This window comes from Muntiacus reevesi, chromosome 2, assembly GCF_963930625.1.
Source record: "Muntiacus reevesi chromosome 2, mMunRee1.1, whole genome shotgun sequence".
In the NCBI taxonomy this organism is placed as follows: Eukaryota; Metazoa; Chordata; class Mammalia; order Artiodactyla; family Cervidae; genus Muntiacus; species Muntiacus reevesi.
This window is the reverse complement of record NC_089250.1, coordinates 45,272,523-45,299,180: the sequence shown is the minus strand read 5'-3', so window position 1 is coordinate 45,299,180 and position 26,658 is coordinate 45,272,523. Positions and strand designations below refer to the sequence as shown.

The 26,658-nt window shown below is 42.1% G+C and overlaps 1 protein-coding gene and 1 pseudogene across 2 annotated transcripts in view; one reads left to right on the top strand and one right to left on the bottom strand.

Moving 5' to 3' along the window:
* Positions 1–26,658, bottom strand: part of LARP4B (La ribonucleoprotein 4B) — an 80,641-nt gene that overhangs the window by 18,956 nt on the left and 35,027 nt on the right. For both annotated transcript variants that reach the window (XM_065921413.1, XM_065921415.1), the window contains exons 4-6: positions 17,927–18,065; positions 17,559–17,699; positions 639–717 (exon numbers count right to left, since the gene is read on the bottom strand). In XM_065921413.1, coding sequence (XP_065777485.1) covers positions 639–717; positions 17,559–17,699; positions 17,927–18,065 — 359 coding nt within the window. The remainder of the gene's footprint in view (positions 1–638; positions 718–17,558; positions 17,700–17,926; positions 18,066–26,658) is intronic.
* LOC136157864 (small ribosomal subunit protein eS12-like) lies at positions 6,064–6,451 on the top strand (annotated as a pseudogene).

The window sequence follows — 26,658 nt, the reverse complement described above, 5'->3', positions numbered from 1 at the left end:
CACAGCTTTTTAAAAAAAATTTTTCACAGCTTTATTAAAAGGAAGCTTCACGAGAGGAATGAGTGTGTACAATGTACTCTGCTATTTGCCATCTCTCTGACCTTGGGTCAGTTTTGTCAAAGACATCTTGAGAAGCGGAGAGAGCAAGTAGACTGCACTTTATACAATCAAAGTCAGTAAGCAAGTAAATCTTTAAAAATTATTTCTAGCTTATCTTTGTTCTAGTAGTGTTTGAGAAGCTTATTAAAAATAGAAACACAACTTCTTAAAGTAAGTAAATCCAGCTGGGAATGAGAAAGTAAGAAAAACGTGAAAAGGCCAAGAAAAACAGGTACCCAGAGTGTTTGTGGCTCGGGCTGAATAGCCATCAGAGAGGTTATGGCTCCACCCCTGGCCTCCCAACTTTTGCAGCAGAGACTGGAAAAGCAGGAAAGTAACCAACAACATGACCCACACCACCACCTGTGAGACTGACCACCTATGGACCCACCCCCAAAGTCTGATTCCAGGGGCAGGGGATGGCGATAGGAGACCTTGACTTCCTACAGGTGGAGGTACAGACACAGATGTTAACATATGAAGTACTACATTTATACAGATGTAGGTACCAGGTGCTAGAAAAACACTACCATCCTTACCTAGACAAGCAGAATTCCAATGTCTTTTTAAGTACTTCCCGGGGGTCTTCCTGGCTTTCTGGTTGAGATTCATTCCCTCCTATATAAAGGCAAAGAAAAAATGGCTTAAATTCACCAAGCACTTGAATCAGTATAGCAATTTTAATGGTTTCAATATACATAGTAATTTATCTACATAACAGCAAATATAAAAACAATTATTTTACAAGGAATTCATATAGGCAAGCAAAACGAAACGAAAAATCCCTTACCCCCCAAATAGAAACAGTTTGAAAAAACCTGAGGAGTTAAGATTTATTAGCAAAGTTTAGCAGGAAAGCTTGTCTCAATTCAAAAAGGATTTTCAGGTGACCTACAAGCAGACAAGATGCTAAGAATATAACAAAATATAAAGGAAATAAAGTAATTAAAGAGTTTTTAGACACTATATAGATTTGCATGGCATACTAGTAATACATGCAGGATTTTCTAACAGGAGACACTTGCATTTTAAAAGTCAAAGCTAAAGACCATCAAAAAGCAAAGACAAAGTGGAAAAACTGATGACAAAGAGACAGTATGTATTTTATATAAAGAGCTTCAATAAAATCTATCCCCCATCGGGAAAAAATGAAACCAAAACAAACAAAACTAACAGACCTAATGAGACTGAAAATTAGAAATAGGCCTTGAAGCCAGCCACATTCCATCCCTTCATCCAGAAAGAGCTCTCCTTCACACACGTTCAAGTCCATACTGAATGGATAGCACTGTCTCCTGAGACACCTCCTGCGTGCCAGGCCCTGCTGCAGAGCTGCCTGTGTGTATGCTGTATGCTCACTCATGTCTGATCTTTGTGACCCTCTGAACTGCAGCCCGCCAGGCTCCTCTGTCCATTGGATTCTCCAGACAAGAATACTGAAGTGGGTTGCCATGCTTTTCTCGAGGGGATCTTTCTAACTCAGGGATCAAGCCCATGTCTCCTGCATCTCCTGCACTGGCAGGTAGATTCTTCAGCACTGAGCCACTTGGGAAGCTCCAGTACAGCGGCTTACTCAGCCTAAAAGAGGCAGTCTCTGCTCTTAGAAGGAGGCAATCAATAGCCAAACAAGTAAACAGTAAATAGGTAGAATCGGACACAAAGGAGAAAACCAAGGGCACAAGCAGACTCAACGCAGAAGGAATAATCAGCAAGCTGGAAAACAGGTCATGTGAAATTAGTCAGCTAGAGGAACACAAAGAAAAAAGAATGAAGAATAAGGAAGAAAGCCTACCTGACCTGTGATACACCACCAGCAGTATTTCTGTACACTAACGACAAACTATCTGAAGAAGAAACTAAGAAAACAATCCCACTCACAACTACAAGTGAAAGAATTAAATACCCAGGAATAAATCTAACCAAAAGGAGAGAAGATCTGTGAGCTGGAAACCCGAAGCTACTGATAAGAGAAATTAAAGACAAGTAAATGAAAAGATATCCCCATGTTCTTGGGTTAAAAGAATACTGTGAAAATCTCCATGTAAAAATATTCCAAGCAATCTACAGATTCAATGCAATCACTTCTTATCAAAATTCCAATGGCATTTTTTTCGTAAGTACATCAAACAACCTTAGAATTTGCATGGAACCAAAAGACTCTGAATAGCTAAAGAAATCTTGAGCAAGAAGAACAAAGCTGGAAGCATCACACTTCCTGACTCTAAACTACTTTGAAAAGTCATAGTTATCAAAAAAGTATGCTATTGGCATACAACAGACATACAGACCAACGGAATAGAATGGAGAACCCAGAGATAAACCCACATGTATGTGACCAGCTGATCTTCAACAAGGCTGCCAAGAATACTTAAGGGGAAAGGATAATTTCTTCAATAAATAATATTGGGAAAACTGACAGCCACATGCAACAGAATTAATGGAACCCTTATCTTACCCCATATACAAAAACCAACTCAAAATGAATTAAAGACTTACACGTAAGAGCTGAAACTTAATGACTTACATGTAAGAGCTGAAACTGTATATCTAAAAAAAAAAAGAAACACCCAATGTAAAAAAATATCCTAGCCATCAGACTTGGCAACAATCTTTTTGGATATGACACCCAAAGCACAGGAAACAAAAGCAAAAATAAACATGGGGACTACATTCCATTAAAAAGGTTTTGTACAGGAAAATAAGATGGCAGATGAGTAGGTGGACGTGGAGTACATCTCTCTCCACGGATACATCAGGAATGCACCTTCAGACACAGAAATGCATGCAGAACACGGGCTGAGAGTGGACAGGAGGACCTGACCAGAGGAAAAGAATATACAGAACCACGCAAAACTTGATATCAAGCCCTGAGCCTTTGGAGTGGGAGTACTGACTCCAAGACTCTAGACTACCAGAGAACTAACCCCAGGGAGTATTAGATAGTGTGAACTCACACAAAGGAAACCACGTGAATTTAAGACCTGGCATTACCCAACCACCAGTAGCACCCTGTGCAGGACTCCACATCTAACCAACAAATAAAACAAAAATAAAAACGCAATCATCAGCAGACAGGATTACCACCTCACTCAGCACTGCTCATCAGAGGAAAAACAAACAAACAAAAACTCAGCACAAATCTCACTCTATATGAAGCTTACACAAACCACTGGACCAACCTTAGGAGGGCAGAAACCAAAAGGAAGAAAGAATTCAACCTTGAAGCCTGGGAAAAGGAGACCTCAAACACAGTAAGTTTAAAAAAAAAAAATGAAAAGGCAGAGAAATACTACACAAATGAAGGAACAAACTAGAAACACAGAAGTCCAAATAAATGAAGAGGAAATAGGCAAACTACCTGAAAAAGAATTCAGAATAATGATAGTAAAGACGATCAAAAATCTTGAAAACAAAATAGAGAAAATGCAAGAATCAATGAAAAAAGACCCAAAAGAATTAAAGAATACACATACAGAGACAAACAACACAATTACTGAAATTAAAAATATTCTAGGAGGACTCAATAGCTGAATATCTGAAACAGAAGAATGAATCAGTGAGCTGGAAGATAAAATGATGGAAATAACTTCTGAAGAGCAGAATAAAGTAAAAAGAATGAAAAGAATTGAGGATAGTCTCAGAGACCTCTCAGACAATATCAAACACACCAACATTCGAATTATAGGGGTCCCAGAAAAAGAGAAAAAGAAAGGGTGTGAGAAAATTTTTGAAGAAATTATAGTTGAAAATTTCCCCAACATGGAAAAGGAAATAGTCAATCAATTCCAAGAGGCACAAAGAGTCCCATACAGGATAAACCCAAGGAGAAATACGCCAAGACACATACTAATCAAACTAACAAAGACTAAACACAAAGAAAGAATATTAAAAGCAGCAAGGGAGAAGCAACAAGCAACATACAAGGGAAACCCTGTACCCTTAACAGCTAATCTTTCAGCAGAATCTCTGCAGGCCAGAAGAGAATGGCAGGATATATTTAAAGTACTGAAAGGGAAAAATCTACAATCAAGATTACAGTTCCCAGGCAAGGATCTCATTCAAAATTGATGGAGAAATAAAAAGTTTTTCAGACAAGCAAAAGTTAAGAGAATTCAGTACCACCAAACCAGCTTTACAACAAATGTTAAAGGGACTTCTATAGTCAAAAAACAAAAGAGAAGAAAAAAGATCTACAAAATCAACCCCAAACAATTAAGAAAATGGCAACAGGAAAATATATATCAATAATTAATTTAAATGTAAACGGATTAAATGCTCCAACGAAAGACATAGATTGGCTGAATGGATACAAAAATAAAAACCAATATATATGCTATGGGTCTATAAGAAACCCATTTCAGACCTAAAGACACATACAGACTGAAAGTGAGAGGATGGAAACTATATTCCATGCAAATGGGAAGCAAAAGAAAGTTGTACTAGTAATCCTCATATCAGACAAAATAGATCTTAAAGAAGATTACAAGAGATAAGGAAGGACACTACATAATGATCAAGCGATCAATCCAAGAGGAAGACACCCTCTTGGGTGCAATATCTACGTACCCAACATAGGAACACCTCAACACATAAGACAAACACTAACAGACATAAAAGGAGAAATTGACAGTAACACAATAATAGTAGGAGACTTTAACACTCCACTCACACTAATGGACAGATCATCAAAACAGAAAATTATAAGAAAACACAAGTCTTAAATGATACATTAGATGAGATGGATCTCATTGATATCTTCAGGACATCCCATCCAAATGCAAAAGAATACACCATCTTCTCAACTGCACATGGAACATATTCCAGGATAGACCACATCTTGGGTCACAAATCAAACCTCAGTAAATTTAAGAAAACTGAAGTTGTATCAAGCATCTTCTCCAATCACAATGCTATGAGACTAGATATCAATTACAAGAAAAAAACTGTAAGAAACACAAACACATGGAGATTAAACAACACGTTTCTAAATAACTAACAGGTTACTGAAGAAATCAAAAGGGAAATAAAAAAATTTCTAGAAAAAAATGACAATGAAAACATGACAACTCAAAACCTATGGGATGCAGCGAAAGCAGTTCTAAGAGGGAGGTTTATAGCAATACAATCCCACCTCAAGAAATAAGAAAAACATCAAATGACAACCTAACTTTACACCTAAAACAACTGGAAAAAGAAAAACAAAAAGCACCCAAAATTAGAAGAAGGAAAGAAATCATAAAGATCCAAGCAGAACTGAATGAAAAAGAAATGAAACAATAGTAAAGGTTAATAAAACTAAAAGCTGGTTCTTTGAGAAGATAAACAAAATTGACAAACCTTTAGCCAGATTCATCAAGAAAGAGACAGAAGGATCAAATCAACAAAATTAGAAATGGAAAAGAAGTCAAAACAGACAATGCAGAAATACAAAGGATTGTAAGAGACTATTATGAACAACTATACGGCAATAAAATGTATAACCTGGAAGAAATGGACAGATTCTTAGAAAAGTTCAATCTCCCAAGACTGAACCAGGAAGAAATAGAAATTATGAACAATCCAATTACAAGCACTGAAATTGAAGCTGTGATCAAAAATCTCCCAAAAAAACGAAAGCCCAGGACCAGACAGCTTCACAGGAGAATTCTATCAAACATTTAGAGAAGATCTAATGCCTATCCTTCTAAAACTCTTTCAAAAAATTGCAGAGGAAAGAACACTTCCAACCTCATTCTACGAGGCCACCATCACCCTGATACCAAAACCAGACAAAGACAGCACAAAAAAAGAAAACTACAGGCTAATATCACTGATGAACATGGATGCAAAAATCCTCAACAAACTTTTAGCAAAACGAATTCAGTGACACATCAAAAAGTTCGCTCTTTCCCTGCTGCCATGGAGCCGCACAGAGGCAGAGGTTCGGGTTCTTTCAAGATTCGGCTCCACCCATAACCCAGCACCATGGCCAAGGAAGGCATTGCTGCTGGAGGTGTAATGGACATTAATACTGCTCTGCAAGAGGTGCTGAACACTGCCCTCGTCCACGATGGCTTAGCACGTGGAATTTACGAAGCTGCCAAAGCCTTAAACAAGTGCCAAGCCCATCTGTGTGTGCTTGCATCCAACTGTGATGAGCCTATGTATTTCAAGTTGGTGGAGGCCCTTTGTGTTGAGCATCAAATCAACCTGATTAATGTTGATGACGACAAAAACTAGGGGAATGGGCAGGCCTCTGTAAAACTGACAGAGAGGGAAAATCCCATAGAGTGGTTGGTTGCAGTTGTGTGGTGGTTAAGGAGAAAGAGCTCCAGGCCAAGTCACCAAGGAGTACTTCAAATGCAACAAATGATGAAATAAAAAACTGAGTTCTTGGGGGGAAAAAAAAAAGCTCATACACCATGATCAAGCTGGGTTTATTCCAGGAATGCAAGGATTCTTCAGTACACACAAATCAATCAATGTGATGCACCATATTAAAAAACTGAAAGATAAAAACCATATGATATTCTAAACAGATGCAGAAAAAGCCTTTGACAAAATTCAGCACCCATTTATGATTAAAACTCTTCAAAAAATGGGCATAGAAGGAACTTCTCAACATAATAAAGGCCATATGATAAGCCTACAGTAAACATTACTTTCAATGGTGAAAAACTGAAAGCATTCCCTCAAGATCAGGAACAAGACAAGGGTGTCCACTTTCACTACTATTATTCAACATAGTTCTTGAGATCCTAGCTACAGCAATCGGAGAAGAAAAAGAAATAAAAGGAATCCAGATCAGAAAAGAAGTAAAGCTCACACTGTTTGCAGATGACATGATACTATACCTAGGAAACCCTAAAGATACTATCAGAAAATTGCTAGAAAAGAAGTAAAGCTCTCACTGTATGCAGATGACATGATACTGTACCTATGAAACCCTAAAGATACTATCAGAAAATTACTAGAGCTAATTACTGGTGAATTTAGCAGAGTTACAAGATACAAAATTAATACACAGAAATAACTTGCATTTCTATATACAACAATGAAAAATCAGAAAGAGAAAGTAAGGAATCAATCTCATTCACCATTGCAACAAAAGAATTAATTATCTAGGAATAAACTTGCCTGAGACAAAAGAACTGTACCCAGAAAATTATAAGACACTAATGAAAGAAATCAAAGACAACACAAACAGATGGAGAGATATTCCATGTTCTCGGGTAGGAAGAGTCAATATTGTGAAAATGACTATACTACCAAATGCAATCTACTGATTCAATGCAATCTCTATCCAATTACCAATAGCATTTTTCACAGAACTAGAACATAAAATTTCACAATTCATATGGAAACACAAAAGACCCTAAATAACCAAAGCAGTCTTAAAAAAGAAGAATGGAGCTGGAGGAATCAACCTTCCTGACTTTAAATTATACTACAAAGCTACAGACATTAAGACAGTATGGTACTGGCACAAAAACAGAAATATAGACCAATGGAACAAGACAGAAAACCCAGAAATAAACTCATGCACTTCTGGGTACATTATTTTTGACAAAGGAGGCAAGAGTATACAATGGGGCAAAGACAGCCTCTTCAATAAACGGTGCTGGGAAAACTGGACAGCTACATGTAAAAGAATGAAATTAGAACACTTCCTAACACCATACACAAAGATTAACTCAAAATGGATTAAAGACCTAAACCTAAGACCAGAAATATAAAACTCTTAAGAGGAAAACATAGGCAGAACCCTCAATGACATAAATCAAAGCTAGATCCTCTATAACCCATGTCCTAGGGTAACAGAAAGACAAAAGTAAACAAGTGAGACCTGATTAAACTTAATAGCTTTTGCACAGCAAAGGAAACTATAAGCAAGATGAAAAGACAATCCTAAGAATGGGAGAAAATAATAGCAAATGAAACAACTGACAATGGATTAATTTCCAAAATATAAAAGCATCTCAAACAACTCAATGCCAGAAAAACAAACAACCCAATCAAAACGTGGGAAAAGAATTAAACAGGCATTTCTCCAAAGAAGACAAACAGATGGCTAACAAACACATAAAAAGATGCTCAACATCACTCATTATTGGAGAAATGGAAAATAAAACCATAATGAGATATCACCTCACACCAGTCAGAATGACCATCATCAAAAAGTCTACAAACAATAAATACTGGAGAGGGTGTGGAGAAATGGGAATGCTCTTGCACTGTTGGTGCGAATGTAAATTGTTACAGTCACTATGGAAGATGGCATGGAGATTCCTTAAAAAACTAGGAATAAAACCACCATATGACCCAGCAATCCCACTCCTAGGCATATACCTGAGGAAACCAAAATTGAAAAAGACACATGCATACCATTGCTCACTGCAGCACTATTTACAATGGCTAGGACATGGAAGCAACCTAGATGTCCATCGACAGATGAATGGATAAAGAAGTTGTGGTACATATACACAATGGAGTATTTACTCAGCCATGAAAAGGAATGTATTTGAGTCAGTTCTGATGAGGTGGATGAACCTAGAACCTATTATAGAGAGTGAAGTGAGTCTGAAAGAGAAAGATAGATACTGTATTCTAATGCATATACACAGAATCTAGAAAAATGGTACTGAAGAATTTATTTATTGGGCAGCAATGGAGAAAACAGACATAGAGAATAGACTTATGGATATGGGGAGAAGGGAGGAGAGGGTGAGATGTATGGAATGAGTAACATGGAAACTTACATTACCATATGTAAAACAGCCAATGGGAATTTGCTGTATGGCTCAGGAAACTCAAACAGGGGCTCTGTATCAATCTAGAGGGGTGGGATGGGGCGGGAGATGGGAGGGAAGTTCAAAAAGGAGGGGATATTTGTATAGCTATGGCTGATTCATGTAGAGGTTTGACAGAAAACAACAAAATTCTGTAAAGCAATTATCCTTCAATAAAAAAATAAATTTAAAAAAATCTAAAAAAAAAAAAAACTTTTGTACAGTAAAGGATACCATCAACAAAATGAAAAAACAACCCACTGAACAGGAGAAAATATTTACAAATCATGTACCTGATGAGGGGTTAATATCCAAAATACATAAGAAACTCATATAACTCAGTAGCAAAAAAAAACAAAAAACAACCTATGATTAAAAGAAACAATGGGTAAAGGACTTAAATAGACATTTTTTTCAAAGAAGACATACAGATAGCCAAGCAGCACATGAGATGTTCAACATCTCTCATCATTAGGGGACTGCAAGACAAAAACCAAAATGAGGATCACTGCTCACCTGTCAGAATTGTTGTTATCCAAAAAAAAAGGTAACAAATAACAAATGTGGCAAGGATGTAAAGAAAAGGGAGCGCCACCACCCGCTCTGCTCTGCCCCATGTATTACTGGTGGGGTTGTAAACTGGCACAGCCACCATGGAAATGTGTGGAGATTCATCATAAAATTAAAATAGCACAACCACATGATTGAGGAATCCTACTACTGGGCATACACACAAAAGAAAGGAAATCAGAGTCTCAAAGATCTGTCTGTACCTCCATGTTCACACAAGGATTATTTATAATACCCAAGACATGGAAACCACCCACGTGTCTATCAATGGATGAATGGATAAAAAAAAATGTGCCATGTCTGTGTGTGTTTATCTATATATAGTCCAGGGCGTGGAATAATGCAGGGACAGGGCATACCAGGAGGGTGCCCAGAGGCGTGCAAAACCCCTGGAGGCAGGTGCATATGGGGTCACAAAAGAGTCAGACACGATTTAGTGACTAAACAACAAATATACATACAATATATATACACAGTGGAATATTATTCCACAAGAAACCCTGCCATACACAACAACATGGATGAATCTAGAGAATACTGTAGTAAGTGAAATAAGTCAGAAAGAACTCCCCAAAAGTACACAATGCCACTTTTTTGCGGAATCTAAAAAAGTTGTGAACACAAAGAACCAGAGGGTAGAGCTGTGGCTGCCAGGGGTTGGAGGTAGGAAAAGGAAAGACACTGGTTTAAGAGTACAAACGTTCAGTTTTAAGACATAAACTCTGGGCTCTACTGTATAGCATGGTGACTACAGTTAATAATGCTGTACTGTATACTTGAATTTTGCTAAGAGAGTAGATCTTAGTGTTCTTAGCATTCCAATGGGAAAAAAAAGTATGTGAGGTGATAGCTATTAAACCATCATGTTGCTATACACCTTAAGTATAATTAACATTTACTTGTCAATTACACCTAAATAAAAAGAGAAAAAAAACTGTAACCTCCCACTACTGTACTTATCATGACCTGTCTTCTCCATGGTGTGCATCAACCTCTCACATTATATAATGTGAACATAAGTGTATTCTGTGTATGACAACAGTCTGTCTCTGCCTGAATGGATGTAAGCACCCACAGAGCAGGGCCTTTCACCAATCGTATTCACTGAGTCCCAAGTACCTCTGGCACATGGTGGATTTTAAATATCTTTCTTATTAAAAAAACAAACAAACCAGTTTTCTAGATGTAGAGCATTAGTTCCTGAGAGAAACACAAGGATGGCCCGGGCTCAGCGAGCAGACAGAAGCCCGAGGGTCCCTGAGTCCAGGGTGTGGGACAATGCAGGGACAGAGCACATCAGAAGGGCACCCAGAGGTGCAAGGAATCCCTGGAGGCAGGCGCATGTTCCCTGCATCGCACAGGCACGAGGACTCCCTGAGGCCGAGGAAGAATCACGTCAAAGGAAGGAAGGTGCTCACGCCTCCTGCTCTGCCCTCATGAACACCTCATGGACACTCCTGAGGTGTAGGCTGGCACAGTGACAGGACCACAAGTAGAGGGAAAAAAAAAAGAGTAACTTCACAGTTGAGAAAGCTAATAATAAACCTATTTCAGCCAGCTGGTCACAGTCAACAACAGCAGCAATAAATCATGCTGGCAGCATGTACTCTTAATGTGATGGGATGAAAACAGCTCTTGACTTCTGTGGTATTCCTTCCCTCAAACCCACCATGATGAGAAAAACATCACACAAATTCCAGTATCATGCAAAATAACTGAGCAGTACTCCTCAAAATTATCAAGGTCATCAAAAACAAGCAACATCTAAGAAGCTTGTTACAGGTAAGAGAGCCTAAGAACACAAGTCACTACATGCAACATGGTGTCCTGGTACAGAAAAATGTCAATAGGTGAAATGTACCAATCCTGGTTCAGAAACTGTGGCAAATGCATCATATGAATATAAGGTGTTAACAGGAGAAAATGAATGCTGGGTCTGCGGGAACTCTCTGTACTCCATCTGCTCAATTTTCCTGTAAGTCGATATAAGCTATTCTTAAACAAATAGCAAGGTGAAAGACTCAAATCTAACCATATTAATTACCATAGTAAAGGTTAACATTCTAAATGCCTGAATTAAAGGCAGAGACTATAGGATCTGACTTATTATCCAAATACTGGTTCTTTGAGATGAATAAAATTGACAAACATCTACCCAGACTGACAAGGGGGAGGCGGGGAGAGAAGACAGGAATTACCAACAACAGGAATGAGTGATATGACATGACAACGAATTTTATAGATACTAAAAGATTAATAGAGTACTACGAGCAATTCTATGCAATAACTTGGACAATTTAGATGAAATGGGCAAAGTACGTAAGTAAAGACATAAGAAACCAAAGCTCTTTCAAGAAGAAATAAACCTGGGTAGCCCTATATTAAAAAACCAAACAAACTGTAGCTGACAACTTCCCCACAATCAATATTCTACACTCGGATGGCTTCATTTTTCACTTAAGGAAGAAATAAACTCTTCCCAAAAATTCAGTAGGAGGGAAAACATCAAAATAAAACTACACACCAACATCCCTCATGAATGCAGGTGTACAAATTCTAAGCAGAATTATGGCCAATCCAATCCAATAACATATGAGAAATGTATTACATCCTGACGCAGTGAGGCGTACCCCAGGAATTTAAGGTTGGTTAAACATTTTTTAAAAATCAATATAATTCATCTTAACATACACACACAAAATACAATACCAAAAAAAATACAATCACTGCTACAGATGAAGAAAAAGCATGACAAATTTCTCTTTAACTGTTCCTCCTTAAAACTCTGAGCAGATCGCAACAGAAAGGGATCTGGTCCGCCCAGCAAAGGCCACAAATACAAAACCAAGAGCACCATTGTACTTAATGGCGAAAGACGATGCCCACCCCCACCCCACATCAGTCAGATATTTGCTCTTACCACATCTGTTCACCTCTGTAATGAAAGTTCTATTCAGTGCAATAGAGGCAAGATAAAGAATAAAAGGAACTAGATTGGATTGGAAATAAAACTGGATTTATTCACAGATAACACCAGTCCATGTAGAACATCCAATGGAATCTACAAAATAGCTTCTAAAACTAATACATGAGCTTAATATGCTTTCAGGGTATGATACCAATTTATAAAAGTTAATATATTTCTATCTATTAGTAACAAATAGTTGCAGATTGAATTTTTAAGAACCACTTACAATAGTATTCTTGCCTGCAGAATCCCATGGACCAAGGAGGTTATAGTCCATGGGGTCACAAAGAATCAGACACGATTAAGTGACTAACACACACTTTTACCATAGCACAAAAAATATGAAATACTTAATGATAAATTGAACAGAAGATGCAAAAAGCCAGCAAGCTGAAAACTGAAAAATACAGTGAAAAACACATTCAAGACAGATTAAAGATCTGAACAAGCAGAGACATATAACACGTCATGATCAGCAAGCCAAGATGTCAATCTTCTCCAACTCATCTACAGAGTCAATGAAATTCCAATAAAAATCTCAGCACACAATACAGAAATTGACCAGGTCACCTGAATTTGTATGGAAATGGAATGGACCTAGAACAGTCAAAATAAGTCTGAAAAAAAAAACAAAATTGGGAGGCTAAATAATACTACCTGCTTTTAAAGGATTATTTACAGTAATTAAAACAGTGTGGTTTTGTTGTCCAAACAGACTGATGGAGAAGAGACAGTCCAGAGACAAACCCACATACTCAGAGACAAATGATTCTGACAAAGGCACAAAGGCAGTGCAGTAGGGAAGGGCAGGAGAGTCTATCTGACAAATGCTACTGGAACAACTGCGTATCTATTAATACATGTGCTGGGGGGGAGGGGAAGAACTCTGCTTCACACCTCACACCACATACAAAAATTAATTAAAAATGACCACAGACCTAAAAAATGTAAAACCATGTAACTGGGACTTTCCTAGTAATACAGTGGTTAAGAATCTGCCTGCCAACGCATGGGACACGGGTTTGATCTAGGTCTGGCAAGATCCCACATGCTGCAGAGCAACTAAGCCCTCAGGCAGTAACTACTGAGCCTGAAGTGCTACAGCTACTGAAGTCCATGCCCCTAGAGAAAAATCCACGCACCGCAACCAAGAGCAGCTCTGACCAAGCCTGAGTGCTGCAACTACTGAAGTTCACGCCCCTAGGAGAAAGTCCACGCCACAACCAAGAGCAGCTCCCACTTGCCCCAACTAGAGAAAGCCCTCGCCCAGTGATGAATAGCTGGTGCAGCCAAAAATAAATTTTAAATAAAAAAAAAATACAACTTAAAGAGTAGAAAACATTTGTGACCCTGGATTAAAAGATTCTGTAGGAACAACACTAAAAGCAAGGTCCATAACTCAACAATACAAAAGGTTTTAAACGTTTGCTTTTCAAAAGATACTATTAGGAGAACAAAAAGACAAGCTACAAACTGGAAGGATGTATTTGCAAGTTACATATTGATAAAGACTTCTGTCCAAGGAACTCTCAACTCAATAAATCAATCCAATTAAGAAAATGGGCAAAAGACTTGAACAGACCCTTAACTGAAGAAACATACACACTTGAAAAGATGTTTGACACCATTAGTCACTAAGGAAATGTGAAGTAAATCCACAGGAAGATTCTACTACCAAACTTGGAATGGTTAACATTAAAAAGACTGATGGTATCAAGTGCCAGCAATGGTGTGGGGCAGCAGGAGCTGTGACCACTGCAAATGGGGATGCAAGGGGACAGCTATGGAACACAGCTCTATCATTTCTTTTTTTTTTTTTAATTAGTTGAAGGCTAATTACTTTACAGCTCTATCATTTCATAAAAAGATAAACCAATGCCGAGCGGATGACCCATCTACTCCATTCCTGGGTATTTACCCAAAAGGAATGAAAACATATGTACACACAAAGCCTTGTTTATAAATGTCTATTGTAGCCTTATTTGTAACAGCCCCAACTGAAAACAATCCATATATTCATCAACAGGTTAATAAAAAAACAAACTATGATAGATAATGGAATGGAACAGTACAGGGTCCAAAAAGTAAAGGCTCCAAAATGTTATTACTTGAATGAATCTCAAAACAAGTAAGTAAAAAAGCCTCACAAAAAGAGTGCATACTGTAAAACTCTTTACATCCAACTCCAGACTAAAGTACAGTGACAGAAAGCAGATGAGTGGCTGGCTGGAGCAGGGTGTGGGCAGGGGGAAGGGCACAGGCAGTCTCCGTGGTAGCGGGCACGACCCTGACCTGACGGGAGATGGTTTCTCAGCTGTCTACCCAGCAAGTCCAACTGGAAGAATCAGCCAGCCAGTTCTAGAATGATTTGAATATTGCTTCAAGCTAAGGAAAATAAAGCTTACAGAAAGCAAGGATATTCCAAACATGATGTTTACGGTACACCAGTGGTACCTCATTAGTGCTCTACACCCCTAAAGTTGGCAGGTGTGAAATGGCCATCCAGGAGCTCGATTGCAGCACTGTGGGGCCAGAGAGGCCCCTGCAAGTCTGAAATCGTGAATGGAAAATGAGACCACTCTACACTGCAACACTTGTCTTCTTTAGCCACATCTGTCTATCTGCTCAGGAACAGACACAGAGTAGGTAGAGAATTACATTTAAACAAGTCAGAGGTATCTGCTAAGCAACTATGAAGGAAGTTAGATGCAAGGAAGTAGCTGAAATGATGGTCTATGTAATCCAGGCAGAGTGAGGAGGGCAGTGAGGGGCCAGGCACATGGTCACAAAGGTCAGCAGCAACTGTGCAGATAAGGTCTTTCTGGGTTCCCTTCTAGGGGAAAACACTTACACAGTAATTAATTAAGAACCTCTCATACGTAACCCGACAGCTGGTGGTAAGAAAGGGGGGGCAGGCTTCCTCAGTCATGCAGCCTTCTCTAGACAGTGACACGGGGGTCTGAACACGGTCCTTGTGCAGCCACTCTTGCACTCACACTTGCCCATCTGACCATCAATAACAAGCATGCAACCTATTCCTCAGGTCTGCTGGGGTCTTAAAACTGTCTGGTCTTTTAGATTAAGGCAGAAACAAAATCAGAGGTGAACAACTGCTGTCCCATTACTTACAGGAATTCCTATGCTGGCCCACACCCTGGACCCCAAAAGAGAACTCCCTTCTTTTTCTTCTGAAATGCTTTAAATACCTCTTTCACAAAGAACCACCTCCTCCTGAGTTTGACTCAATTTCAACATGAACGTTTCCTGTCTGCACTTTTCCCGGCACTTTGCCTTCTCGTCAGTCTCGTCTTCTCCTACTCAAATCTGACCTGCCTTTCAGGAACTGTTTGGGTCTTACATTTCCCTGAGACCTTTGGACCAGCACCCCTCACCTCGGTATCAGCACAAGAGTCAGTTTACAGAAGAATCAAAGGAACCCGTGAAAGGTACATTGTTTAGGGACAGGTTTAACAGGCAGAACTTCTAAAGCACATCAATGTCTAAATAGGGTGACAGTAGCCACTGATAGTACCTTTGCACACAGAGGAGTGGACAGGAAACTGCCTGGGGCTCTGATGGTGAGCTGGGACCAACCAGGCTCACTCCAGCCCCTCGTGCTCTGGCCTACTCTCCACTAATGTGGAGAAGCCACTGCAGTGGGGGAAGGGGGTGGGGCACACATATTTAGAGGGAATGGAACTGGCTTGAACCCAACCCTCAAGGCTTCTGCTTCAGCACTGATGACAGAGGAGTATGCTTCAAATGAAAGGGAGAAAAAACTAATGAAATGGAGATAAATAGCAGATTTAAAAAATCGAAGTATTGTTAATAAAAATGCTAACTGAAGCTGGGAAAGGAATACATGAACACAGTGAGAACTTTAACAAGAAACTAGGAAATAATTTTTAAAAAAGAACCAGTCAGAGCTGAAGAATACAATAACGGAAATGAAAAACAGTGTAAGGACTGAAAGCAGATCAGGTAACACAGAAGAACTAACAAGTGATCGAGAAGACAGAATAACGGAAACCACCCAACAAGAATAGCAAAGAACCGCTTCAGCTATTTTTTAAAATGAGGATAGTTTAAGGGGTCTCTGGGACAACATCAAGTATACTAAAATCACATTACAGAGGTTCCAGAAAAAGGAGAGACAGAGAAGAGGGTAAAATATGCATCTGATGAAATTATGGCTGGAAACTTCCCAAAGCTGACGAAGGAAACAGATATCCAAGAACAGGAAGCATGGAAGGTCCCATTCCAAACAAGATGGAACTCAGAGACCCACAACAAGACATGTCATAATTAAAATGGCAAGTTACAGATAAAGAGGATTCTAAAGGAAGCAAGAGAAAAACAAGGAGTTATAATCAAAGGAACCCCCATAAGGCCATCAACTGATTTTTCAGCAGAAACTCTGCAGGCCGGAAGGGAGTGGCAGGATACATATCAAGGGCTGAAAGGTAAAAACTTGCAACCTCCATTACTCAAGACATTACCCAGCAAGACATTGAAGAATTGAAGAAAAGATTAAAGCGCTTCTCAGACATGAAGAAACTGAAAGAATTCATCAGTACCAAACCTGTGCTGAAGAAATGTTGAAGTGTCTTCTAGAAGTGGAAAAGAAGAACCTATAGGAAAGGAAAATCCCACTAGGAAAGGCAGACACATAGCAAGGACTGAAGATTATTTATGTAAGTCAGTATGCAGATTAAAATACAAACTGTAGAAGCAACTATAACTACAAGTCATATACAGATTAAAATATAAATCTGTAGAAGCAACTACAACTATATACAATTAAGGGAGCGATAAGAAAATGCAAAATGACATAAAAAAACAAGATGTGGGGGAAGGGAGTAAAAATGTAGATCTTTTAGAATGTGTCTGAACTTACATGACTATCAGTTATTTCTATTAACAAGTAGATAAAGTTACAGGTCAACGTATATGAGGAACACTGTAACCACAAATCTAAAAACCTACAATAGCTACACAGAAGCTAGAGAGAAAAGAACACAAGTATGCCACCAGAGAAATCATCAAACCACAAGGGAAGAAACAAAAAAGAGGAAGAAATGAACAAAGAACTAAAAGTGCAAAATAAAGAAGCCCATACTCTATATGAAAATGAAATCATAAAACAGCTTTACCTGTCTCACTACTTTCAGGCGGTGACTCATACTCTGAGTGGTCCAGACCCAAAGTGCTCATGGCTGTCTGGTCTGACTCCTGTAGATCTGACAGCGCAACATTTTCATGACTTTTGTCACCATCACCGTTGGTGTCCAATCCTGTAGTTAAGAATTTCACCCCAAGAGGAAGGGTTAGAAGAACAGCTTTGTCTTAAAACAAAGATTTATACCTGCAGTTACTGACCTTTTCAACTTAACTGTGAGGGACCTCAGGGTTCGTAAATACTGTCACCAACCATGACACAGATCTTAAATACTTTCCCAAAGGTGAACTCAAAGGAAACAAGGCTGCAGCCCAGAGCAGAGGCCCAGCCCTGTCTACTCACCGAGGTGGCCACGGCCAGGTGGCGCCTCCCAGACTGTGCTCACGCCGCCGTCTGCAGCTCCACGCGGTTCCAGCTGTAACAGTGGACTGCCCCATACTTTTGCATTAGGGTTTAGCTCCGAAACCTTGGCTGTTGGTACCTAAGAAAAAACGTGATGTGTTTATTTGTATCCAAATTCCAATCACTGCAATTTTACTTACTAATTTAGAGTTAAAACACATCCATGCTAGAGAATTTATGTGAAAAAGGTTGAACCTATTTACACATACTTTTAGGGAGAAATCAGATGCAAAAATGATCGAAGTTGATGCACTCAGAACTACACTCACCAGCAGATGTTCATTTCTTACCAAGTGAACGGCTCTCAAGAAATGGGAATGATAGTCTTGCCTTCATGGGGTATCTGATCAACTTTTTTCAACTGGTGACTCAGTTATTTCTCTGGTCCAGACTACCCAACATAACTCACAGATTTGCAAATCTGAGAACTGATGGAAAAAACTCTAAAATAAATCTTGAACACTGCTAAAGGCTAAAGACTGCAGAAAACGAAAGAGTCATGGTGGAGAGGCGCCAGATGCGGACAGCCTGTGACTGTGCCCATTTCCAGTCACATGGCCCTCAGGCCGTTCCAAACACACTGGCCCTCGACTCCCTGCGCTCAGAGAATGTCAGAACACTCCCAGATGTCTGCTCAGCTGGCTCACACCTTTGCGTCCCTTGGGGACTGCTGAGGTCTTTCCTGGCACACCTCACTAAACCCACCACCACCCTTGAATTTTCTCTCTCCTGCTTACAAACCCTGAAGAGTCCCCCAAATCTTATGTCCTGGGGCAGCCACCCCAATTTCTAAGCAAGCCTGGCCACGACCTGCATTCTCCAGGGACTGCATGTCACGACTCCACCAAGCAGGGCCAGGGCTGCAAAAGGGGAACAGGCCATGTCCCAGGAGCCCAGGCAGCAGTTCCACACTGGGAGCAGCCTCTTGGCACCACCCAGAGAGGCCGTCTCTAAGGCCAGTGCACTGTGATGAGCCAAGTAGGAAACAATGTATGGGTTAACAACCTTTTTAAAAAAAAAAAAAAAACATAATAAATTCACTCTAGCTGGGGTGGTTAACACTTGCAGTGAAAAAACTATTTGTGAAACTAAGGTAGAGGGCTGATGTGGATAGTTATAGAGTATCCTCTGTCCACACCTCGAGGCATGGACAATAAACATCACGCCCAGAACCAGGCACCTACATGAGGGCTGATCTGGAGTCCTTCTAAATTTTAAGTACCAGACAGGGCAAAGAAGAGGGTACCCCTTCTCCTTCAAGAATGTTTCCCTCAAGAAGCACTGAGTCGTCAAGCTCCCTTCTTATGTGACATCTGAACTTCCAGCTTATTGCTGGATTCTGCTCCTGCACGTCCACTTGTGTCTTCAACACACACACTTCTGATGTCCTCAGTGAGTGCCGGGCACAGCACGAGGTGGTCTGAGAACAAGGCAGACAGGACTGCACCGAGCACAGTAACAGACGACCCCCAACCTCATGGGCACCACTGCCCTCCTCAGCAGGTACACCTTTTCTCTCTTTTTTTTCAAATTCACGCCTTTATTCTTTTCTATACTAATACTCTCATAACCCACCTCTTCTGGTTACACCCAGTCTCGTTCTCCCAACGTGACACGCATCAAGTTTTCTACCCACGGAACAGACCCCTGACCTCATTGACACGCTATACATTCTCTAAATCCCTAACTCCAACCTGCAATTTGCACAAGGTCTTCCTTGTTTTTAGCACCACCTGCAGTTGGCTATACTGCATCACCAACACACATTTTACAGCTCACTAACACACACACACACACACACACACACACACAGAGTCCTGGAAGCACAATGCCTTCCTTGTTTTTAGCACCACCTGCAGTTGGCTATACTGCATCAACAACACACATTTTACAGCTCACTAACACACACACACACACACACACACACACACACACCAGAGTCCTGGAAGCACAATGCCCACAAACAGCATCCTGAGAGCCACGCAGGCCTCGGGCTCCTCCCCCTCTGCTCGCCCACAAGGCATGTCCTGTCTTCCCCATAGGCTCCCGGGTGTCCACCCTGGGCACACTCTAAGGCACATACACTCTGGGCACACTGACACTTGCAGTCCTGAACCCAGCAGGGAGTTGCCCAAGAAACATGTGGAAGAAACAAATGTTTCATGATGTAATAACATAAAATTCTACTTTCTACTATTTGACAACTTGTGCAAGGTTTTATGCCACAGCTGACTGGAACACAACTGACTACAGTAGGAAACACTCAAATCCAACAGGCATCAGGGGCATCACACAATCTCCAGCAGTCAGTCAGGATTCGAGGGATATTCTGAGGTATGACGGGGATGCAAGAACGGAGATGCGACAGCCAGCTGGGTGCCAGGCGCACCCCACGCACACACCTGAGTTGAGTCATGACAGCCCCATGACACAAGCAAGGAAACCAAGGCAGAGGAAGGTTAACTAACTCACTCACAAAAATGATCCTAATTAGAAAACTGTGTTCTAATACCAAGAAAACAAAACATTTATCAAGAGCTCATTAACTTCTTGTAACTCACATGAGAAACAACTTCTACTAAACACATTTCTTCAAAATGCAGCTATTTTCCTGCAGTCACAGGGACCTCCAACTGATTATCAACAACTCAAGTTTCATCTGTATGGCTTCCTAAGTCTTATTTTTCCCCTGAAAAATCATGGCCAAGCAACAGTTGGTAGAACTAGCAGTGAGCTGACCTTAATGGCCACATTGTGAAGCCATTCTACACAAATGACCCACGTTACTCTTTGAAGAGTGCAGTATCCCCAAATTTTGACACTCAAAGAAACACTACCCTCAGTGCTATGCTCCATTAACAAAAATAACTAACCTACCAACTCACAGACTTACATCTTTTGGCAAGGAAATAAAACCATCCCACTGACAAGTTAGTGATTGGGAACCAGAACACCGAGTATCAGAGGAGGGGGAGGCCGATGGAGAATGTAAGACAGGTGAGATATGGAAGGGAAAGAAGTGTCTGTTTTCTAAAGTTTAAGTGAGCCTGGACTAGCCCTGGATTGGCACTAAGTTTAGCAACTCAGAGCATTTCAAAGGCTTCACAATCATCATGACATCTATAACTCTGGCTTGTTACCTGTAAAACAGCGTAATAGCGGCTACCTATATTTTAATGAGATGTCTGCACAGGCACTTTGAGGACCAGAGTTTTGAACAAAAAGCAGTACCAGTAAGAGTAGTGTGTCAGGTGAGCACACTGCCAGGCACAAGGCGCAGCTGACAGCTAACTCAGCAGCGCACATGCACCTCACCCTCCTGTGTAAGAGCAGGAGCTGTGTGTGCTCCACCTGAGGGACAGGTGTGGACAGCTGGGGCCAGCTGTGGGCCGCATCCACTGAGGGAAGCAGTTAAGTGGTGCTCGCCTCCAGAACTATTGCAGGAATAAAAATGATTAACCAGAACATAACTGTTTTGAGAAAGACTTCCAAATCTGAGCATGGAATGGAAAGAAAGGAGGTTAGTGGATAAATTATAAAATTTAATTTCTACTAGCTTGTTTCCATATAATAGCCATAATATTTCAGCCACATCTATCTGTTCACTATTACTATTTCTCTTGCCTAATACAACAAAAACCACTAAAAATAAACTGATTGAATGAACGTGATTTTGCTACTACAAGTATACACGTCCAAAGGACTGCATCAAGAACAAGACCAACTTGCTGTTTCTTGAATGTTTGCATTTATTACAGAAATTCTAGGAAGATGCTCAAACGACCCGCTCAGTGCAGGATCACATGCTGGTTCTCCCAAACCAGTGGGGCCTGAGCGGTGAGGTTCCCAGAGCCCTGCAGGTGCTTCTGATGAGAAGAGAGAACCGACATCCTGGAGCCAGTTAAAAGCTCCAAGTGTACCTCCCTGGACGGCTGCCATGCAAAAGCAGTAGAAAGCAGAGATTTCAACTCCTCTGTGTTCTCCAAGTGTAACCTTTCGCAGTGATTTTAAACACCCAATGGGCCAAATGTTTGTTCCACTCCACAGGGAGCCAGTGGAGAGGACAGGATGGATGAAGACAGGGTGGGGTAGCCTCCATAAACAGCCATGCCTGATGACCTGTACCATAGGCATTAGTGCTCCAAGTCCACATGTAGATTCTAGCTTCAATATACTAAGAGGGAACCGAATTCACACTCTGCAGTTTGGAAATGCTTAAACTGATGCTATATTACTAATTTCGTTTTGTAACAACATTGAAACAACTAACAATTGTTTAGAATAAATCTTTGTTAATTCCAAGTTAAAAAGCAAAATGAAAGATTAGCACATCACATCAATAAAAACTGATACGTATACTTACTAAGTGTGCACCTGTCTCTTGCCATCCCCAAATGACTGTATCTTCTGCCACTGGTAGCTGAAAAGGAGGCTTTTCCATCCAAAACAAAGACATCTCCAGGTCCTGGGGCTTACAGTGCAGGTCCTCACTAAAGATCTGCTCATCTTCTAAAGTATCCTTCGTGACTGTATCAGTCCATGGACAGCCCGCTTGATATCTGCAACCATCTGCCGGTCCCTCAGAAAACATCTGACTTGCCAGCTCCGCCATCGGGTAGCAGGAAAGTGCACTCAGAAACTGGGGCTGCTGCTGCCCTGGGGGGCTCCGCAAATCCCCCTCAGACAGCTCTTCAGACACAAGCGACAGAGCAGGGTACTCACAATCTGGGACGGCCACCTCCCCGCAGTCATCTGGGACGACAGGAATCCCCTGTGGCCCGTTCACTTGGGCAGGGTAAACACCAGTCACGCAGGAGCACCCTGCACGATAAACCCCTAACTCCACTCTTTCAGAGACCACCAAGCCCATGTCCCCTTGTAATGCAGGTCCCTGCACCGTAGGCCTGGCACCGCTCTGGCTGAAAGGGCATGCGTGTGCACTTGTTCCACACAGGCCTGTGTGGCTGGCAGTGCCGGAACCGCCACTGCCTTCCTGCAGACGCAGCGCCCCCTCCTCTTCTCCACCCATCAGCTCTGGTTCTCTCAGCCCTGACGCTCGCCCACCAGAGGCCTCAGGAGCATCTCTAGCTGACTGGGAGAGAACCTGCTTCAGCAGAGGGCTGCCACCATTGTACACAGGGTTCACCCGCACGCCTTCCAAGTCCTGCACGCCTGGGGCCGAACTCTGGCTTACAGGTGGTGTAAGACCGAGCTCCTCACGACTGCCGTCATTCACTCGGCAGGCCTCATCGTTCCTTTCTGGGTGAGCTGTCTCAAAGTCAGGATTCTTTGCTCCACCAGAACTGACACGAACAAGCACACCCTGACTGGGCACTGCTGTGCTTGTCTGTGCATTTGCTTCCCAGCCAAAGGCTGTTCGGGGGTCTACCTGGACCCTCTCTGTGGCAGCTGTCCTGGTGTCCCTGTGACTGGCTCTTGGGGGTTCCTGCTCAGCACTCTCTGGCCTGTGAAGGTCCTTCCCTGAGCTCTTCACGCACAACTCACCCTCTGTTTCACTCTCCTCTTCGGCGCAGGTGAAAACCCCTGCAGAGCAAACGAGGTCACTTGCGGGCCACCTGGAGCTGAGGAGGGACCTGCTGTGTGGAGGTGCTCCCTGCGAGTCTTGGGACATGCCTGGCCCAGCTGCTGCCCGCACTGCACACACCATGTTGCGGCCCTGGGCCCAGGCCTTGCTGGCCCTGGTGTTCACACTCAGGTCCACCTGGGCAGCAGCTCTCCACTCAGAAGCCCTCTTACCACAAGCCTCATCTTCCAAAATGCTAGCGTCACCGTCATCCTGGTAAGATGGATGATTCCGTGACAGCAAAGACAAGCCAGCTTTGTCTGCATGCGGGCCGCGTCCAGTTTCCACACTGTGGTCTCCCAGGCGCTGCTCCTCAAGCACCAAGGGCCCTGGGCTGTCACCTTTGTGAGGGGCTGAGTCTTGGAAACTCACATGAGTGGGCAGACATCTAAAGGTCCCTGAAGTGATACATCTTCCTGAACTTAAACTGATTCTATCTTGACTTATGGAAAGGACTCTGCAGTTTGATCTGCTAACTTCTAAACTGGGACAATCGCTGTCTTTCAGTGGTTTTGCAGAGTTACTTGCTCCTTCCCTTCCAGAGTTTAAACTCTGATCTGCATGAGCTGTTAGGGTCCCACAATCACCATCTCTCTCAACATGTGAAGTGCCACTGATTACAGTACTCTGTGAATCAGTCACTAGACCCCCAGGCTGTGAACTGCCAGGCGATCTCCCTTCAGGGATGGTGCGTGCACTCACTAAGCAGTCAGCGTCTGTGTGGATGTGTAAGGTGGGGAGTGTGCCCACATTATGGAATGTGCTCCTTTCTGTGTCAGATTCAGGGAAGCTGGCGAAGGTCTGTGCCAGCAAGGCACCAACGTCTGTGGCACAGGGTGGGTCACTGTCACTCACCAGGGCAGAGCGAAGTTGAGTTTTCTCATTGAGAGCCCACTCTCTCCCCCTTGGGAGTGGCCTGCCCTGCAGGGGCAATTTTGCCCCAGGGGCCTTCAACCCCCCAGGCCCAAGGCCAGTGCTGTCTGGAGGCTGGGCCCCTCTGTGGGCCCCCTCAGAGGTGACAGCTGGACAGCTCTGGGGAGCTGCAGCTGTTTCAGACGCACGAGCACACAGCTCATCTCCACCTTCTGGGCTGTGAGGATCAACAGCACAAATATTGTAAAACCTGCTCTCTTGGGAATTCCTACACCGTTTGCGGTCACCATAAACAAGACCTCCGCCTGCCCTCTCCTCACCACTCAGATCTGAGGAGTCAGCAGCACTACCAATATGAACAGTGACCAGCACCGTGTTCCCCACCTCTGAGCTTTCCCAGGTGGCTGGGCAGTGGCAGGGAGGATAGTGGCCAAGGCCCTGGTCAGGGGGCGCCGGGGCTGGAGAGCAGGGCCCCTCACCAGCAGGGAGGCCCCCACACGGAGGGCCCCGGGCACCTTCACCACTGTGCCCCACAGCGGTGACGTCAGCGTTCCCGTCAGCCTCACCTACGTGTCCAGACCCAGTAAAAAGCCCAGACGTGGGAGAGGAGTCCAGCAGCCGCCCAGGCGCTGGGCCCTCTCTGTGTGCCAGCCTTGCCAAAACCCCAGCCCACACGCTGGCCCTGCGTCCACCGCCGGGAAGCTCCTCATCTCCAAAGGCACTGAATAATGAAGATAAAGTTTTACTTATCTTGCTCTCCGGTTCCTTCTCCTCCAATGATTTTTGTAACAGGCCAGTTTTTTCATTGTCATTGTCACTACTTAATTCTTTGCGGAAGCAACAACCCATGTTCCAAAGTTCAAAAACTCACATAACAATGCCTGTTGCTTTCTGAGCCTCCACAAGTGCATCTCCCACTAACTTTCTATGGTTTCTGATGAGAAGCCGACACCCAGATCCCAAAAATAACCGTCGCACAGCAGTCACATGTCCCTGCCACTCAAGTCCCAAATCCGAATCACAGCAGACCTGCCCAGTGGCCATCTCCTCATGCCTGACAGTCAAAAGAGCACCCAAAGTCCAAACACACACACAACACAGGAGATCTTTCTGGTATTTTTTTTATTCTCATAAATCCAATAGGAAACTAACTAACATTATTATCCTAGCCAGAAGCAGTCACTACAGAGTTTGGTTTTTTCTACTCTGTTTCAGCATTCTCTGAATTGCATCTCACAGAATGGTGGCAACCAAAAGAGTTAACATATATATTCTCCCCAAAGGGAAACAACAGTAAATATGTGTTCTTTAAAATTCTTAGGTTCTTATAGTTGCGGGTATTCAGTAATGATCATGCTAGGCACAAAACTGGAATGGTGTCCATTAAGAGATGTATATTGAAGGGTTCCTGGTGAATAGCATATGCTGTCTGGGGTTTGCGTTAAAACACACCTGGCCTGAAAATAAAGTAGTAAATACATACAGACATAACACTTTCAAAAACCATGTGTGCAGAGGGGAGGGAAAAAAAAAAAGCAAAATACAAGGGTGGGAACTGTTCAAGTCAAAATGGGCACACTGAGGTTTGTTTTATGACTATTTCTGCAGATGTTCAAAAGTTTTGGTAAAAAAAAAAAACAGAAAGAGCAAGAGAAAAAGAGAAAGAAAATCTACATCTGCAGCCCAGTCCAGGGACCCCTGAAGGCTCCCAAATGAAGCCCTTCTTCAAGCACGAGGAGTGCAGTTATCCTGCACCCCATGGCCCAGGGCCACCAGCACCACAATGTGTCTGAACTTACTTCAACATCCGTAAGCTTTGTTCTCTGTATAAGAGATTCTTTTTCTTACTATGATTCAAGTATGACGTTTTGAAAACAAAATAATTCTGTTAATTCTTTTGTGAGAGGGATTTTTCTATGTTAACCTACAAGTTATGGCTGGTGGACTTCTAACATTTTATAAAACACTGATAGTTTTTTGATTAAAAATAAAGTTTAGGAATTCTATTTAAACATGATGATAGCAATTCAATCTGACTGTTCTACACTCTCCTCCCCCTGATTTCCAAATCTCATCATGCTTTGTAAGGCCACCCCTCTCAACTGTGCAGAACAACTCTTTTATACCCACATGCTGCCCACTCTTCAAGCCTCTGGGAAAGCACCCTAGCAGTAAATGCACCACTGACTCTCTCAAATTAGGGGATCTGCAGGCT